The sequence below is a fragment of the Cnephaeus nilssonii genome (assembly GCF_951640355.1).
Source record: "Cnephaeus nilssonii genome assembly, chromosome: 13".
Taxonomy (NCBI): domain Eukaryota; kingdom Metazoa; phylum Chordata; class Mammalia; order Chiroptera; family Vespertilionidae; genus Cnephaeus; species Cnephaeus nilssonii.
Genome location: NC_137084.1, coordinates 39,987,218 through 40,005,183, shown reverse-complemented (window position 1 = coordinate 40,005,183; position 17,966 = coordinate 39,987,218). Strand labels below are relative to the sequence as shown.

Sequence of the window (17,966 nt, the reverse complement as noted above, 5' to 3'; positions counted from 1 at the left end):
GTAGCAGGCAGCAAGATTCACTGAGATTTCCCTAGAGCCCTTCAGCAGGTGCAATGACCAAAGGGAATTTCTATTCATTTCATTTTAATTTCAATGCTTGAGACTCTAGCACCTGGAGACTTCATTACAAATTCTCCCTCAATATATACACACAAAGACATTTTTTAAACACCTCCTAGGGTGTGTTAAGGTCTAAAACATATATATGTAAGATGTTCAAGAACTGAATTTACAGCTGCTAGATGACTCCCTAAGATAGAAACAAGAAACTTGGTAAGTACTTGTGATCAGTGAGTTTATGTGATGTGTGCTTAAGATTGGAATTTGGATTCACAGAAATTTGGTTAAGACCTAGCCTGTTTTGCTCAGTGGATAGAGTGTCGCACTGCAGACCAAAGGATCCCAGGTTCAATTCCGGTCAAGGGCACATACTTTGGTTATGGGCTCTTCCCCAGCCTGGGCCCTGGTCGGGGCTCATGCAGTAGGCAAACATCCAATGTGTTTCTCTCACATGTATGTTTCTCTCTCTCTCACTCTCCCTTTAAAAAAATCAATGGAAAAATATCTCTCGGTGAGGATTAACAAAAAAATTAAAATAAAAAAATTAACAAACAAAAAAGACCTAGAGTATCAAGTGGCACAGATCAGTAGTCTGGAGGGCAGCAGCAGGAAGACTAAGATGGGAAGTTGGAGAAAAAATTACCTGCTGGGCACCTACAGTATTTCACATGTATAATCTCATTTATCCCACCTATAATAATATGACATAAGACAGTACTATGCTTATTTCTAAATAAAACTGAAACACAGAACATGATGTAACTTACCTAAAATGTCACAAGAACAGTAAGAACAGAGTCAAGACTCCATTGCATGCTACAATGCCAGTAATATTAAATACTATATGCTTTTGATTCTTTTTCCTATACATGCTACTGCCTTGATAGTGAGTGAGACACAAATTTGGATTAAAAAGCCATAGTAGGCAAATAAGGATAGAATAATGAGTCTTTACTCCTTTATACTTAAACTGACTGCACATATAAGGGAGTAATAATGAATCTTTATTCCCTTGTACTTAGACTGACTGCACATATAAATGAGTCTGTATTCCCTTATACTTAGACTGACTGCACATACAATATAGTGATCAGATATTGGTTTCTCTCTATGATTCATATTTCAAAGGGATTAATCTGAATTCAAAAACTTTATTATTAGGAGACCTGGTCTGCAGTGCGACACTCTATCCACTGAGCAATCTTATTAACCCATGATCAGGTCCTGATCAGTGTCATAAAGCCTAGTTTCAAACTAATTTCAAATTTTGTGAGGGGGGTATTATTTTATTTTTTATTAAATGTATTGGGGTGACATGGATTAATAATTCTGCTGCTTTATTTGTTTTGTAAGCAATGGGGAATCAATTAACATCAAAATATTTCTTTTCCATATGCCAGATACCAAGAAGGTCCTGAATAAAGCGTCAAAGACTAAAAACTGAACGAGTTGGGGCAGGGGGGTACCTGTTCTTTCAAATGCACATACCAACTCAAAGCTACATGGATCATAAAGAATCAGACAAACATGACACCAACAAAGGTAACTAATAAAGTTCCAATGACTGATCCTAAACAAGGGGAAATCCATAAACTATTTGACACAGAATTCAAAATAATCATCTTAAAGAAACTTAATACACTACAAGAAAAAACAGACAATGAAATGCAATCAGAAAAATAGCATATGAACAAAATGAGAGGTCTAACAAAGGAATGGATATAAAAATAAGCCAAATAGAAATCCTGGAGCTTAAAAATATGATGACTAAACAGAAAAATGCAATAAATATAAAGAAAATGTGGTCTATATATGCAATGAAATATTATTCAGCCTTTAGAAAGAAAATCATGCTATTGCAACATGTGGACATAAGCCTTAGGACATTATGCTAAGTGAAATGTCAGTTACATAAAGACTAATACTGCGTAATCTCTCCCACAGAAACCAAACTGATGGTTGCCAGAGGAGAGGAGGCTTGGGGCTGAGTGAAAAAAGGTGAAGGGCTTAAGAAGCACAAATTAGCAGTCATGAAATAGTAATGGAGATGTAAAGTACAGCATAGGGCATATAGTCAATAAAATTATAATAACTTTGTAGGTGCTAGGTGAGTACTACACTTACTAGGGTATTACTTTATAAATTATATAAATGTCTAACCACTATGCTATACACTGAGTGGCCAGATTATTATGATCTCTGAATGCATAATAATCTGGCCACTCAAAAATATATATATATGAATTCATGCACTGGGTCTGTAATATATATATATATATATATATATATATATATATATATATATATATATATATTTATATGTATATATAAATATATATATAAATATATATATATATATATATATATATATATATATATATTACAGACCCAGTGCATGAATTCATGCATGGGTGGGGTCTGGCCAGCTTGGTCAGGGGAAGGGGAAATGGGTGGTTGGCGGGCCTGCCTGCTGGTCGAACTCCTGGTCAAGGGAACAATTTGCATATTAGCCTTTTATTATATAGGATATACACTGAGTGGCCAGATTATTATGCGTTCAGAGATCATAATAATCTGTCCACTCAGTGTATATTCAATACAAATATTACTAAACTGAAAAGTAGTTTTATAGTTGTTCATGTGGAAAATAATACAATAATCCTACCTAATAAAACAGTAATATGCAAATTGACTGCACCTTCACTACACCCAAGCCACGCCCACCATCCAATCAGAGCGAGTATGCAAATAAACCCGACCAAGATGGTGGTTAATTTGCATACATAGGCTCCCTGAGCTGACCCCCTTCGACGGATTTCAGGGAGCTGGGGTCCGCTCTGGCACCAGACTGAAAGCCTCCACCGGAGGCTTTTGGCCTGGAGCCAGAGTGGACACCCGGCTTTCGATGGATGGTGGGCATGGCAGACACCCAACTCCTTGCTCCCCCTGCCATCAAAAGCGGGGCCAGCTCCCCTGCCATCAAAAGCAGGGAGCTGGGTGTCCGCTCCGGCTCCAGGCCAAAAGCCTCCGCCGGGGGCTTTTGGCCGGGTGCACAAGCGGACACCCAGCTCCCCTGCCATCGATTGCAGGGAGCTGGGGGTTTCTTCGGCCTGGTACACCAGCGGACCCCCTGCGATTGATCACCTGGGCAGGGAGCTGGGGGTCTGCTTTCGGCCTGGGCAGGAGCAGACCTCCTGCGATTGATTGTAGGGAGCTGGGGGTCTGCTCCTGCCCAAGAGGCTTTCAGTCTGGGCAGGCCTAGGCAGGGGCTGAGCCGGTGATCAGAGGGAGCTGGAGAGGCCTGCCCAGGCCTAAAGCTTCAGCCAGAGGCTTTAGGCCTGGGCAGGGCCCAGCCCTCCATTGGTGTGAACTATAGAGGAAACACCTTTTCTGACTGCACATTGGCTAAGCTTCCTGTATGCCACTGGTAATATTCTTAGTAACATGGGTAATAAAAATCCAAAAAGGAGATCTAGGGTTTTTCCACCACACTTCTGGAGAAAAAAATGAAGATCCGCTGCTGGAAGGCTAAGAAATGTCATACCCTGCCCTAGCCGGTTTGACTCAGTGGATAATGCCTCAGCCTGCAGACAGCAGGGTCTGGGTTTGATTCTGATCAAAGGCATGTACCTAGGTTGCAGGCTCCTCCCTGGCCGGGGCCCAGATCAGGGCTCATGCAGGAGGCAACCAATCAAAGTGTTTCTCTCTGTCTTTCCCTTTCTCTTCCACATTCTCTAAAAGTCAATGGAAACATACCCTCAGGTGAGGATAAAATATAAATAAAGAAATCCATATCCTATGAAAGACACATCTTGAAAATGCCTGAAGAAAGTTGTCATTTTTTCTTGGTGAAGGGACTGGAGTCCGTGTTGATGAAAACACCTTGGTGGCTGTGGTGACTGACAGTGGCTGCAGCAGTGGGGTGATGGGGCTGGTGCCTTCCTCTGACCAGCCCGATTGCCTCCCACAAAGGGAGGCCAGACTGCGGCTTAGGTACACTCCCTGTGGGGCATGGGCCTAAGCAGTCAGTAGGACATCCCCTGAGGGCTCCCAGTATGTGAGAGGGGGCAGGCTGGGCTGAGGGACCCCTCACCCCCAGTGCATGAATTTCATGCACCGGGCCCCTAGTTAATAAAATAATAATACAAAAATAAATTTTTGTGTACTCACAACTGTAAACCTACTTTTGCCAACCCTGTATAACATCAAAAATCAAATTTAAATTTTTTTAATTTAAAAAGTCATATTGCATAATCAAGGTTTTATATGGAATCTTAAAAAAAAAAAAGGCTAAACACACAGTAACAGAGCGTAGAATGGTGGTTACCAAAGGCTATGGAATGGAGGGAAAGGAAGATAAATAAAAAATAAAAAGTAGAATGGCAGTTGCCTGGGACTATGGGGAGGAGGTCATGGGGAGTTTAATGGGTATAGAGTTTTAGTTTTTACAAAATAAAAAGTTCTTCCCTAACTGGTGTGCTCAGTGGATAGAGCATCAAACCTCAGACTGAAGGGTTGAGGTTTCAATTCCCAGTCAAAGGCACATACCTGGTTGCAGGTTTGATACCTGGCCCTGGTTGGGGTGAGTGCGGGAGGCAACGAATGAATGTGTCTTTCTCATATCGATGTTTATCTTTCTCCTTTTTCTCTCTTCCCCTCTCCCATTCACTCTATTTAAAAATCAATAGAAAAAATATCCTCAGGTGAAGATTAACAAAAAACAACAACAGCAAAAAAAAGTTCTGGAAATGGATGGTGGTTATGGTTGTACAACAATATGAATATACTTAATACTACTGAACTATACACTTAAAAATGATTAAGATAGTAAATTGTATGTTATGTGTACTCTACCAAAATAAAAACTTGGGAAAATGGGAAAGACAGAAACACTAAACTGAAGGGGGAAATGTGCATGTTATAATCTCAGTACACACTGATTTGAAAATACAAGAGACATAGAGATCAGATCTAGCTGATTCATACAAATTACCATCATGGAGGACATGGTAATTGAGGCAGAGTTGATGGAAAGTGGAAAAGAGCAGTGATTATTTCAGAAGTAGAATGTATGATCATCAAAGACAGGGTAATGTTTTAAAGAGTCATGAAGTAGAATTAAAATTTAAAAGGGTTTTTTATTGTTGACACTATTACAGAGGTCCCTCAATTCCCCCTTTACCCACCTCCAAGACTTTGACAACAATGGTATTTGTACTTTACTATATAAAGCCTATTGTATGCAACAGAGAAATGGAGATCATAGGAAGGGATTTTAACAGATTACATAGTGTCAGAATTGGTTTTCAAAGATAAATGTTGATACAGTGGGGATTATGTACTCCATGAGGGAGTGAACAGAAACTAGGGAGTAAGCTTCTCATTAATCAAAAAGAGAATAATGAAATGAGAAGATATCAGATAGAACCAGAATTTCTTTTGGGATAGACAGCATTATCTTCTCTCTAATAACAACTTGAAATTGTCTGAACTTAGAAGATAAAAAATAAAAACTGGAAAAGGAAATGAAGGGGATAAAGATTTACAAACTTCCAGTTATAAAATAAATTATAGGGATGTAATTTATAGCATAAGGAATATCATCAATACTGTTGAAATAATTATGTACAGTGACAGATGATTACTAGACTTGTCATGGTGATCACTTCATAAGGTATATAAATGTTGACTCTGTATGTTGTACACATGAAACTAATATTTTATGTCAATTATAATTAAAAATAATTTTTTTATAAAACTGACTGTCTAATGTATTCAATTATCCCTCAATGTTTTTCTATCTGTACTCAAGAAAGCCATGATCTATGGTATGTCCTGGTACTAACAGGTCTCCTCCATCATTACCCAGGAAGGGAGATGCAAAGAAAACTCTAGATCTTGAGCTCTACCTGGATTCTGTTTTCTCATGAGAATATGGAGTTTTCTTCATCTTCCTCCAAAAGATCTAAAACACAGGAAAGCCCTACTCCAAAGACTCTATCTATTTATCATTATTTACAGGTTGGGAAGGAGAATCTAGCTGGGTTGGAAGAAAGTTGTTACTGTTATCTACATGTATGAACACTGTCAAAAAACAGAGTTGCTACCACAGAGACTAATGTGTCTATTTCGGGGATCTTCTTCATCTTTTGATAGTTGTAACAATGCTCAACTGCATCAGGATTTACTTATTTACATTAAATAATGCAGAAGAGTTGCTAAGGACAGTTACCTAAGAAGTCACTTTTTGAAGTTTAATGGTATAAACTTAATATTTTCATGGCTTCTAAAGAGGGTAGAATAAGTATCATCCTCCATACAGATCCCTTTCCCTTCAAGATAGTGCTCTAACAGCTCATGAGACTTCCCTTCCCCTGAGCTACAAAGCTATATCTGGTATAGTGACGTTTTCTGCAGATGCAGCAGGGAGGAACAAATTGTTAGATGAACTTAATGACCCATGAGCCCATGTTTATGTCTGAAGGCTACAGGGATATCCCCACTTCTCTATAAAGATTTTCTCCATGTGACAGGACAAACTTGGGACCTGGAGGCTTGCAGGGGTTCCAGTCACCATGTTTAAGCACCTGGGCTTATGTTGAGATATAGCTCTAAGTGAGGACTGGAAGAGGAAATATTAGAAAGGTAAGGATGCATGGGCAGGGGTTTTGAAATTCTACAGAGAAGAGTCAGTGGGAGAAAGAGCTAGTAGATAAAGGAAAAATTACGACTTCAATGAATTCACTGTGGATGGGTACTAACTGGGAAAAATCTCTTTAACTATTATCAATTGAGCTTTTGAAATGAACCCTGGGACTGAGCTCTTTGACGATTTGCATATCGAGAAAAAGATAAACTATTACCTTGCCCTTCAGGAATGACCCTTGAGCTTATTGGCCACACTGTTTGGCATTGTTTGTGGCACACAGCTGCAGCAGCAAGAAAACAAGCATTCTAACCCAAACTGTGAGAGGGTGGATGTCCTGTTGAATTTGAACTCCACTGTCAGAGTAGAGTATCCTTGGCCACTGCCCTGGAAATTCTCCTTAGCTAATAAAATGGCATGTGTTGAGAAATAGCCACCTTAAAGATGAGGCTGACTCTGGACTGCATGTCTCTTGATGTTATCATCCTGTTTCCTCAGACTCTTCCAAGTAAATTTCTACAAGCCCTCTAATTTATCAGCCTGGTTCCTCCCCTAAATACTGGCAAGCACATTGACAATTTTCTCTCCAGCTTCTTTGGATACCAGAGATGCTCTTTTTCTTCCTCTATTGTGGAATAGAGGATTTTTAACTCCCTTGCCTGGGCATTTCTACTGTGAAATAACTACCTGGCAAAGGTATATGCAACCACATTCATAATAAAACCTCTCTCTCTCTCTCTCTCTCTCTCTCTCTCTCTCTCTCTCTCTCCCTCCCTCCCTCCCTCCCTCCCTCCCTTTCCTTCTCTTACTCCTCCCCCCTGATTTACACACACACTCACATGTGTATACATTCACATATACACACACTTATACAAATCCTGATTCTATTCAACAGCAAAATTCTTTAAAAAATGGACATCATATCTTCATATGGCAGTTTTGGGGATATTAAAATTAATATCTCCTGGTTCTTTGCCCCCAATAGCAACATTTCTGTTAGTAGACAATAGGTAAATACATAAATTAAGTCATGTCATGTTAGATGATGCAGAATTGTACAAAATCTTAGAGACACACAAAAATTAAAATAATTTTCTTTGTTACTTTGGGGAGTTGAGGAAGATTCACTAGATATTCTATCTATTCATACCCAAATATAGGCATAATTTCAGGACATAGGTATGATTTTTGTATGTTAATTATTAGTGTTATAGATTGTAATAAAGATGGACATGATTTAACTGATAAACCAAGGATAATTTACTGGAAGACCATCAGGGAATCACAGAATAAACAGAAGTCTGGAAATATGGGATTAAAAACCAAGCCATTCCATAAGATTAGGAAGCATCAAAAATAGCAACCTCCTTTATGTTGTATGAACATATCATATCCATGAGGTAAATTCCTACATTTATATTATATCAAAACATAGACAATGGTATAAGTCAATTATTCTCATTTAGACTTAGGATTCATTTTTTAAATATATATTTTACTGTTGAAAGTATTATAGCTATCTCCCATTCCCTCCTTCCCCCCTTTAGACTTAGGATTCTTTAACACCACACTGTCTTTGAGAACCACTGTGTATAGTAATTTCCCAAAAGTAACCAAGTGCACACTTTTAAAAAGAAATGAAAGGAAATGTAAGTATACCCTACTTTTTGAAATATTCACAATTCCTTCAATATCTCAGATATTGGAAAAAATAAAGCCATGGACATATTGTCTATAATGTGTATTGAGAAAATTGATCAACTATCCTCTGGAAAAAAAGAGAATCTCCAATGTTTGTAAATTAATTGCTTCTACCATTCTTTCCAGCATACTGGTTAGAGGTCTTTTCATCTTTCCAGGATCTTGACAAGAAAATATCTTAAAGAAAGTGAGATCCTACTCCATAACAGGAATTCAATGACACTTGCTAAGAGAATGTCTTCTTTCAATGATACCCAGTTCCATCCCCCCTTCTTTCTCCTGCTAGGAATATCAGGACTAGAAACTGTGCATATATGGATTGCTTTCCCATTCTGTATTATGTACCTGATCGCCCTAGTGGGGAACATCACCATTCTCTTTGTGATCAAGACTGAACATAGTCTCCACCAGCCCATGTTCTACTTCCTGGCCATGTTGTCTATGATTGACCTGGGTCTCTCCACATCTACCATCCCCAAAATGCTGGCCATCTTCTGGTTCAACCTCCAAGAAATCAGCTTTGGGAGTTGCCTAGCTCAGATGTTCTTTATACACATGTTTACAGGCATGGAGACAGTTCTACTGGTGGCCATGGCTTATGACCGCTTTGTTGCCATCTGCAACCCTCTCCAGTACACAATGATCCTCACCAATAAAACAATCAGCATCCTACTCTCTGTTGTTGTTGGAAGAAATTTACTCCTTGTGACTCCATTTGTGTTTCTCATCCTGAGGCTGCCCTTCTGTGGACATTATATCATCCCTCACACATACTGTGAGCACATGGGTCTTATCAGGTTGGCCTGTGCACCCATCAAGATCAACATTATCTATGGGCTAATGGTGGTTTCTAATATCATTGTAGATGTGATCCTAATTGCCTCTTCTTGTGTGCTTATCGTTCAAGCTGTTTTCCGCCTTCCTTCTCAGGAAGCCCAACTAAAGGCTCTCAATACCTGTGGTTCACATGTCTGTGTCATGCTGTGCTTAAAATACACCAGCATTTTTTTCTTTTACGACACACCGCTTTGGTCAAAACATTCCACATTATATCCACATTCTTTTGGCTAATGTATACATGGTTGTCCCACCCGCTCTTAATCCGGTCATTTATGGAATCAGGACCAAGCAAATCCGAGGGCGGGTTGTAAAGATATTTGTACAGAAATAATATTTGTAAAGATTGGAGAAATATATCCACATACTACCTATATTTAATCTGAACATTGTTTTAAATTTTCTATTATATTGGATAGTAGTGGCCAGATTTTTCATTTTTATTGAAAGTGGTTTGGGATTGACAGATAGAGCAAAGCTACTTTTGCTGCCCACTCTGCTCACCCACCCCCATGTAACTGCACAAATGGAAAAGGAAGATATTCAAGAGGCAAGAGAATGGCTGGTGGAAAAGGGTGTGAACTCTCCCCATTTCTCCATATAGCTTCTCTCTAGGTCAGTTTAGACCCTGAAGGAACACTGACCTAATGAATAAATAGAATTTGGGACTGCTAGAAGCAAGACGATTTATATTGTTCTGAAAAGCTATTGTAAGTAGTTACAGTGTTATTGTAGCAGAAGAATTGAAATGTCCAGAAATGGTCTATTTTGACAATAAAATAATATAAATAGATGGTTTATGAGACTAAACAGAAAAGGATAAATGCCTGAACACTAGAAAGAATCTTTACATAGAGTGATTGAACAACAATCAAATATATAATTACTTCTACACATTAGTCTAAGTTTTCATTCATAAATTATTATATATCACATAGGTCCATGAATTTTGTAATACATTTTTTTTAGTCAAATGGTCAGTGACCTCACAAAAATATTGTCCCAGGCATAATATACAGTGGTAGTGCAGTGGGAAAAGACATGTAATGAGAATAGAGCCACAGTTGTCTAATAATTATTCACCTTATTGTCTCTCTTTTTTTTCATAGAGTTCCCTTAGAAGATATTTAAATTTCTTTCTATGCTGTTAGACAGTTATCTAAAATAATACTTATTTTTTAAAAATCATGCAGACGAATACACTTTGAAATCAAAACTAGCATGTTTTCTTTGGGGATTAAAATATTTTAAAAGAAGGAATAAAATAATCATGTAATTGCCATCCATGTTCTATGTTTGTATTCCTAGACAGACTCACATAATTTTAGAGTATTCTCTCTCTAAGGCCCAAAGTAGGATAAAAAGGAAAAAAACTGGTATGCCAGGAGTATTTTTATATGTTTTATAAGATTTATGGGTATTGAGGAAAATATTGAGCTTTCTAAAGCTTTAACTGATAATGAAATTCAAAAACATTGATATAAAAATGTATAGCCAGATATATCAGATTTTGTAGAGAATCCTATATAATAAAAGGCTAATATGCAAATCAACCAAACTGCAAAACGACTGGTCACTATGACGCGCACTGACCACCAGGGGGGAGATGCTCAACACAGGAGCTGTCCCTTGGTGGTCAGTGCTCTCCCACAGGGGAAACGCCGCTCAACCAGAAGCCTGACTTACGGCAGGCAAATGCAGCAGCCTCTCCCGCCTCCGTGGCAGCGCTAAGGATGTCCGACTGCCAGATGTCCGACTGCCGGATGTCAGGGCCTAAGCCATCAGTCAGACATCCCCTGAAGGCTCCTGGACTGCGAGAGGGCCCCCCCCCCCCCCTGAGTGCACAAATTTTATGCACCAGGCCTCTAGTATTAGAAATAATTAAGAAGAGGCATTGACTTTTGTTTCTTTAAATTCATTTATTACAAAACAAATCAAGGCTCCCTGAAGAGAAGATAGTTATTAACTTTGGAGTTATACACGTAAAGATATATATGTAGAAAATACCTTGAAAACTTAAGTTAGCCATCCTGATAGCTCACATGAGATCTTTTGTTATTTGTTCAAGAATGTAGTTGATTTGACCATTACATAAAATGCTAAAATGACAAACACACTTGTATTGATTTGGCTTATATTCATTGAGCACCTAATTAGTGTGTTATCTAACTCATGGCAGAAGCTTAGTAAATGTAGGTTGGGTCAAGGAATATTTGCTTGTCATATGAGCATTACTGACATCTAGTGGTGAAATTAAATACATTTCTTAAACAAATAAATTGTTTATATGAGCAATCTAGTGAACTAAAAAATAGAGTTTTTCTATTCAAAATCAACACCAAAAAAGCACATCTGTTTCATATAAGTAATAAAGGTGATATCCATTTTAATAATAGCTTGGATCTGTTTTCAAATGTTGCTATTTTAGTTAAATGAATTATCTCACTTAATTTGGGGGGGGAAAACATGTGAAATGTGTATGGTCATTTTCATTAGCCTTTTGAATATATAGGGGTAACATAAGCCTCAGAAAAGTTAAGATATGTGTTCAACATCGCTCAGCTATTATCACAGGGAAGATATGTGTTTATTAATTAATTTATAATAAACAGTTGCTGGCTACTTTCTAGGCCTTATCCTATTATATCACTAAAACAATCCTGTAAGTCAATATAATTTTTCTCATTTTGCCTGTAAGAAAGTCAAGGCTATGAATGGCAAATTAAATTGGCCAAGGTCACAGAACAAATAAGTGGACAAAAAGGTCATGTTCTTAGTATGTATGATAAGCTGGTTTTCCTTTGTGCAATTATATTTATTTTCATGTCTGTTAATATTATACATAGTATTCAAAGCATTGTATTCTCACAACAAATTATCTAATGCAATTCTTAAAACAGGGATAGCTCAGGATTTGGAAAATTACATTAGAATTCTGGCTCTGCCATTTACTAAGTGTACATATATTTCTGAGGAGATGGTGGGGGTTTTCTATGGTGCTCTTGCCCTGTGTTCACTGCCTGCCTTTCATAAGTTACTATTCACCTGGTACCATAGTGAGGTTTAAAGTGTTGGCCATTATGCCTCTGACTGACTAGACTCCTGGGACTTATTTGGGGAGGATACTTGCTGCAGGATGCAAATTCCAAATCACCTATAACCAGAAGGTATCTCTGACCAGAATCATAGAGCTTGATCCTGAGGAATATGGAAATTTTCTGTCCCATTACCCTATGCCCAGGGACACATCCCACTGTGTGGAGACCCTTCCCAGGGGACTAGAGTTCAGTATAACTACTTGGCCCTAGCTATTGAGAATGCAGTCACGCTCAGGTTGCAGTCGGTGGCAACTAGTTCTTCCCAAACGATTTCTCAGATGCTGGGCAGAGGTAAGTGAGTCAGCTCCTGGTTATGCTGAAAGAGGGTTCACAGTGAAAGTAAATAAAGTGATTTGTGTGAGTGATGGAGCTCCTGTGACTCAGCCAGAGTATTTAGATAGAGCCATCTCCAAGCAATGTAGCAAACGAGAAAGGGGTTATGTTGACAATAACTGGATTTATTACCGCATGTCATTTGCTAACACAGAAGCACACAGTAAAACACTCACTGTGCTAAATAAACAGCTATCAACAAACCCAGGAACATCCATGTAGATGCAAATATATGAATAAAGAATGTTGTTTGAAAACACAAGAGGAAATACCAATGCTAACTCTTTTTTTTTTAATATATTTTATTGATTTTTTACAGAGAGGAAGGGAGAGGGATAGAGAGCTAGAAACATCGATGAGAGAGAATCATCGATCAGCTGCCTCCTGCACACACCCCACTGGGGATGTGCCCACAACCAACGCACATGCCCTTGACCGGAATCGAACCCGGGACCCCAGAGTCCGCAGGCCGACGCTCTATCCACTGAGCCAAACCGGTTTCGGCCAATGCTAACTCTTAATAGCTAGCACAAATGAGGTTTTTTCTTCCCTACTTACTTCTATTTTTGAGCAGTATTTGGCAGATAGTAAGTACTCTATAAATATTTGTCATATGAATTAAAGATTAATAACTGGAAACTTCTATAACAGATGAGGGCAGAGAGTGGTAGTGGTGGTAAGTTTATAGATTATCCTAAATATAGAGGGAATAAAATGTAAGTAATTGGGAGCAGTAACAATATAAGAAATCAAGACATGTTAATAACCTCCACACTCCTTGCCCACCCCAAGTGCCACCATAAGGAATTGTGGACGAAAGGAGCCACATGCTAACCTGACAAGCTCAGGGAAGGCCTGTGTGGCAGTCTTGCAAACTCAGAGACCTGGAATAACCACAAAGGATGGTTTGAAAATTAAATATTTAACTACAAACAGGTTATAGTGGGCAGTCATTCCTAAGCTGATACCTTCCCTGACAAAGATCAACTTAGATCTTCTTTCCTGAGCCCATTTGCCTTTTCGCCTCTAAGATAACATATCTGTGAGATGTCTGGGTAACTTGTAACTTCCTTCTTTTGCTGGAGCCCCTGGGGCACAACCAAATGTGGTAGGCGCCAGGACAGATGCCTCAAATTCCTTCATTATCCTGTTAATTGTTCCTGTACCCACCTAAGTATGTGTCCATCATTTTACTTTTTGTCCAATCCCAGGGGTTTCCCACCATTTGACTTTATCCAATGAATTTCATGTAGCCCACCTATGTCCCTCCTTTGATGGCAATTTAACAGAGGACTTCTCAAACTATGTGTAAGTCCTCAATCCCTCTCCGCAGTTCTGCACAGAATCCCCTGATAAAGGCAAACTTAGAAAATATACATGGAAGAATTGGTTGTTGCCCAGCCAGCATGATTCAGTGGTTGAGTATCAACATATAAACCAAGAGGTCACAGTTTGATTACCGGTCAGGGGAATGCCCTGATTGTGGGCTCGATCCCCAGTGTGGGGCATGCAGGAGGCAGCTGATCAATGATTCTTTCTTATCACTGATGTTTCTATCTCTCTCTTCCTCTCCCTTCCTCTCTGAAATCAGTTAAAAATATTTTTTAAAAAAGAAAATATACATGGACAAGCTTATTAAACATAAAAAACCTTAGTGTGTGAATCACTACTACTTATCCACGTTTTATTAGTGGGATTATACAGGGTGGGGAAAAGGTAAGTCTACAGTTATTCAAATGGAAAATAATACAATAATTAATAAATAATAATACAAGAATAAACTGTTCTGCGTACTCACAACTGTAAACCTACTGTTGCCCCACTTTGTATTGATCAGTCACATGTTTTCCAAAGGAAAAGCACTGCGAGGCCCATTGGTGAAGAGGAAATAATTATAGGAAAAAGTTAGATAAAAGATTGTAAACATCTTAATTAACACATTAGTTGTGAAGGGGAAGAAAAATAGGTTTGGTAGCTATTTCTGAAGACTAATACTATTAAACACTTAGAAAGTTGACCTGCTCCAAGCAGTCACTAAAAACATGGTACAAGATAACATTGTCTTCAACCTGGACACCTGTGATAATCTAACTGATCTGACTACAAATGCACTTGCTGCCTTTAATAATTTTTGACATTGCAACCAGAGTGATGTTTTTGAAATGCAAATTCGATCATGCTACACTGCAGCTTAAAATCCCAGTTTCTTCCCATTGTTTCTAGGATGAAGATAAAACTCCTTAAAATCAACTGCATGGACCTATATAATCCCATCACACAGTCTCTGCATCCTCTGTTCCTATGAACTAGCAATATTTTCTCTGCTCAATTCCCTCTTCCACTTCTTAGTGAATTCTCATCCATCAGCTATCAAGTTAGTTAGCACTTCCTCAGAAAGCATTCCCCAGGAACTAAGACTTTGCTAGGAAAAATTGCTGTTTTGCTGTAATTATATAATAGCCTCCTAATGTGTCTAAATGTCTTAATTCCATTCCTCAATTCAGATCCAAACACCAACTATCCAGTTCTTCACCTTTACTGGGTTCTCTCCCACATAGATTTTTTTAAATTTTTCATACTTTGCAAGAATATATAATTCCCTTGAACCACCAGACCAGCTGAGTCATTATCTCTACCTCAATTCCAGTCCAGTGATATTTTACACACACACACATGAACACACACATACACACACATGCACGCACACACACTCCATCTTATTTATGCTTAACTTCCTGATTAACATATATAATTAACAACAGATATTTGTGAATTTAATGCAGTACACAGATTTTTCCTTAGAGACTGAAGGGAAGAAAGACATGAGAAGTGCAGAGTTGTTGTATTTGAATATTTTCTGCGTGGTTTTTTAGGTAGATGAAGCAAATACTTTAAAGTGAGAGTGTCTTTTTTTAACTGTGGCCCCTATTCCCTCTCTAGGTCTCCTCTGCTGTATTATGGAATTAAAGAATGGCTTTTCTGTTTCTCCAGAAAATAGGCATCATGCTATAAAGGAGGTTAGGTTTTCTCACTGGAAGAAAGAAAACTCCTGCAAGAAATGTGTCTATAACCAATTCGCACTGATATGCTGCATACCAACAATACCCAGTTCCACCCTCCTTCCTTCCTTCTGATGGGCATTCCAGGGCTGGAAGATGTGCACATCTGGATCGGCTTCCCCTTCTTTGCAGTGTATCTAATAGCCCTCCTGGGGAACATCACTATCCTCTTTGTGATCCAGACTGAACGCAGCCTACACCAACCCATGTTTTACTTCTTGGCCATGTTGGCCTGCACTGATCTTGGCTTGTCCACAGCCACCATCCCCAAGATGCTGGGTATTTTCTGGTTCAACCTCAGGGACATTGTATTTGGTGCTTGCATCACGCAAATGTACACTATCCATATATGCACTGGTCTGGAGTCCGTGGTGCTGACGGTCATGGCCATAGATCGCTATATTGCCATCTGCAACCCCCTCAGATATAGCATAATCCTCACCAATAAGGTGATAGCCATCCTAGGCCTAGTCATCATAGTCAGGACTTTGGTGTTTGTGACTCCATTTATATTTCTCATCCTGAGATTGCCATTCTGTGGTGTGCGCATTATCCCTCACACCTATTGTGAACACATGGGCTTAGCAAAATTGGCTTGTGCCAGTATTAGGGTCAATGTTATCTATGGCTTGATTGCTTTCTCAGTGGGATACATTGACCTTTCTATAATTGGATTTTCCTATGTTCAAATCCTCCGAGCAGTTTTCCATCTCCCATCCTGGGATGCCCGGCGCAAGGCTCTCAGCACATGTGGCTCCCATGTCTGTGTCATGTTAGCATTCTACCTGCCAGCCCTTTTCTCCTTCATGACACATCGCTTTGGTCATAACATCCCTCATTACATCCACATACTTCTGGCCAATCTGTACGTGATTATTCCTCCTGCTCTGAACCCTATAATCTATGGGGTTAGAACAAAACAGATAAGAGAGCGTGTGCTAAGGATGTTTAACCCTAAACGTTATTGACACTGCCTGGTGTGTCTAAGTGGTTAGAGTGTTGGCCCAGGCCCGGAAGGGTCTCAGGTTTGATTCCTGGTCAAGGGCACGTACTTGGGTTTCAGCTTTGCTTCCTGCCCCTGGTTCAGGCGGGTGCCAGAGGCAAACAGTTGATGTGTCTCTCTCACCTCAATGTTTCTCCATTGACAATTTAGAAAATTAACATTATTCTGGTTAGAAAATAGGAAAATACAGAAGAAAAAATTCAGAAGAAAGAAAAATACAAGTTTTTCTTTCCACATATAGAAATTCAGATAAAAAAATTATAAATAAATTTGACAAGCTGATTTGACTATATATTTTTTAAATAATATAATGTATATAATTAGAAGAGTTCTTACTGAATGCCAAGTGCTTTATTTCTATTCATTTAATTTTCAAAATGATCCTAAAAGACAGATATCACTATTAATGTCCGTTTACATAAATGAAAATTGACTTCAAAATGATAAATTTTTTCACTAATATTATGTAACAACTAAGAGTCTCCCTAGTTTTACATTCTAGGTTCTAAACTTATATCAGACTCTTCTTACATCAAATAATTACAGAGAAAAATAATGTTTCAAAATTACAAAATACATAAATTATGTAAATCCACTATATCAATAAATTAATGTATAAATATTATACAGTAAGCTCCATGAATTTTGAGGCTAGTGAAAAATTTTTAAATGTAAATTAGTTTTTAAATTGTAGAACAAAATAAATATTCTGTTTTTTGTGTGGATATTTTTCCGTTGATTTTTAGAGAGAATGGAAGGGAGGGGGAGAGACAGAAAGAGAGAAACATCAATATGAGAGAAACACATTGATTGGTTGCCTCCTGCAAGCACCCTGACAAGGGAACAGGAATTGAGGAACAGGGATCGTGCCCTTGTACGTGCCCTTGACCGGAATCGAACCTGAGACCCTTTAGTCTGCAAGTTGACTTTCTATCCACTGAGCCAAACTGGTTAAGGCAAAATCCTGTTTATTCACATGGAACAATTCTTTTTTTAACTATATATTTGCTATTAAAATCAGAAATAAGTTAAGGTTTTTCCAATTAACTTTTCAAAATTATTTACTAAATATTTCTTATAATATCAACTTGATAATATAAAACTCAACTAATAAATGAAGAAAACATATCCTATTTAATAAAGAGGGAATATGCTAATTGACTGTCATGACCTCACAAAGATGGTGGCACCCACAGCCAATAAGGAGGGAATATGCTAATTGACTGCCC

General features: G+C 38.4%; 2 protein-coding genes across 2 annotated transcripts; both read left to right on the top strand.

Moving 5' to 3' along the window:
• Positions 1 to 8,641: 8,641 nt before the first annotated feature.
• On the top strand, positions 8,642 to 9,578 carry LOC307109613 (olfactory receptor 52E4-like; the record flags this gene model as incomplete). The annotated part of the gene is given in 2 exon segments (XM_079788430.1): positions 8,642 to 9,397; positions 9,399 to 9,578. Coding segments are annotated over 2 exon segments (936 nt in total).
• Positions 9,579 to 15,760: 6,182 nt separating this feature from the next.
• LOC307109596 (olfactory receptor 52E5) lies at positions 15,761 to 16,702 on the top strand (the record flags this gene model as incomplete). The annotated part of the gene is made up of 1 exon (XM_079788409.1): positions 15,761 to 16,702. The coding sequence occupies one exon, from the start codon at positions 15,761 to 15,763 to the stop codon at positions 16,700 to 16,702; it is 942 nt and encodes a 313-aa protein (XP_079644535.1).
• Between the last annotated feature and the right edge of the window lie 1,264 nt (positions 16,703 to 17,966).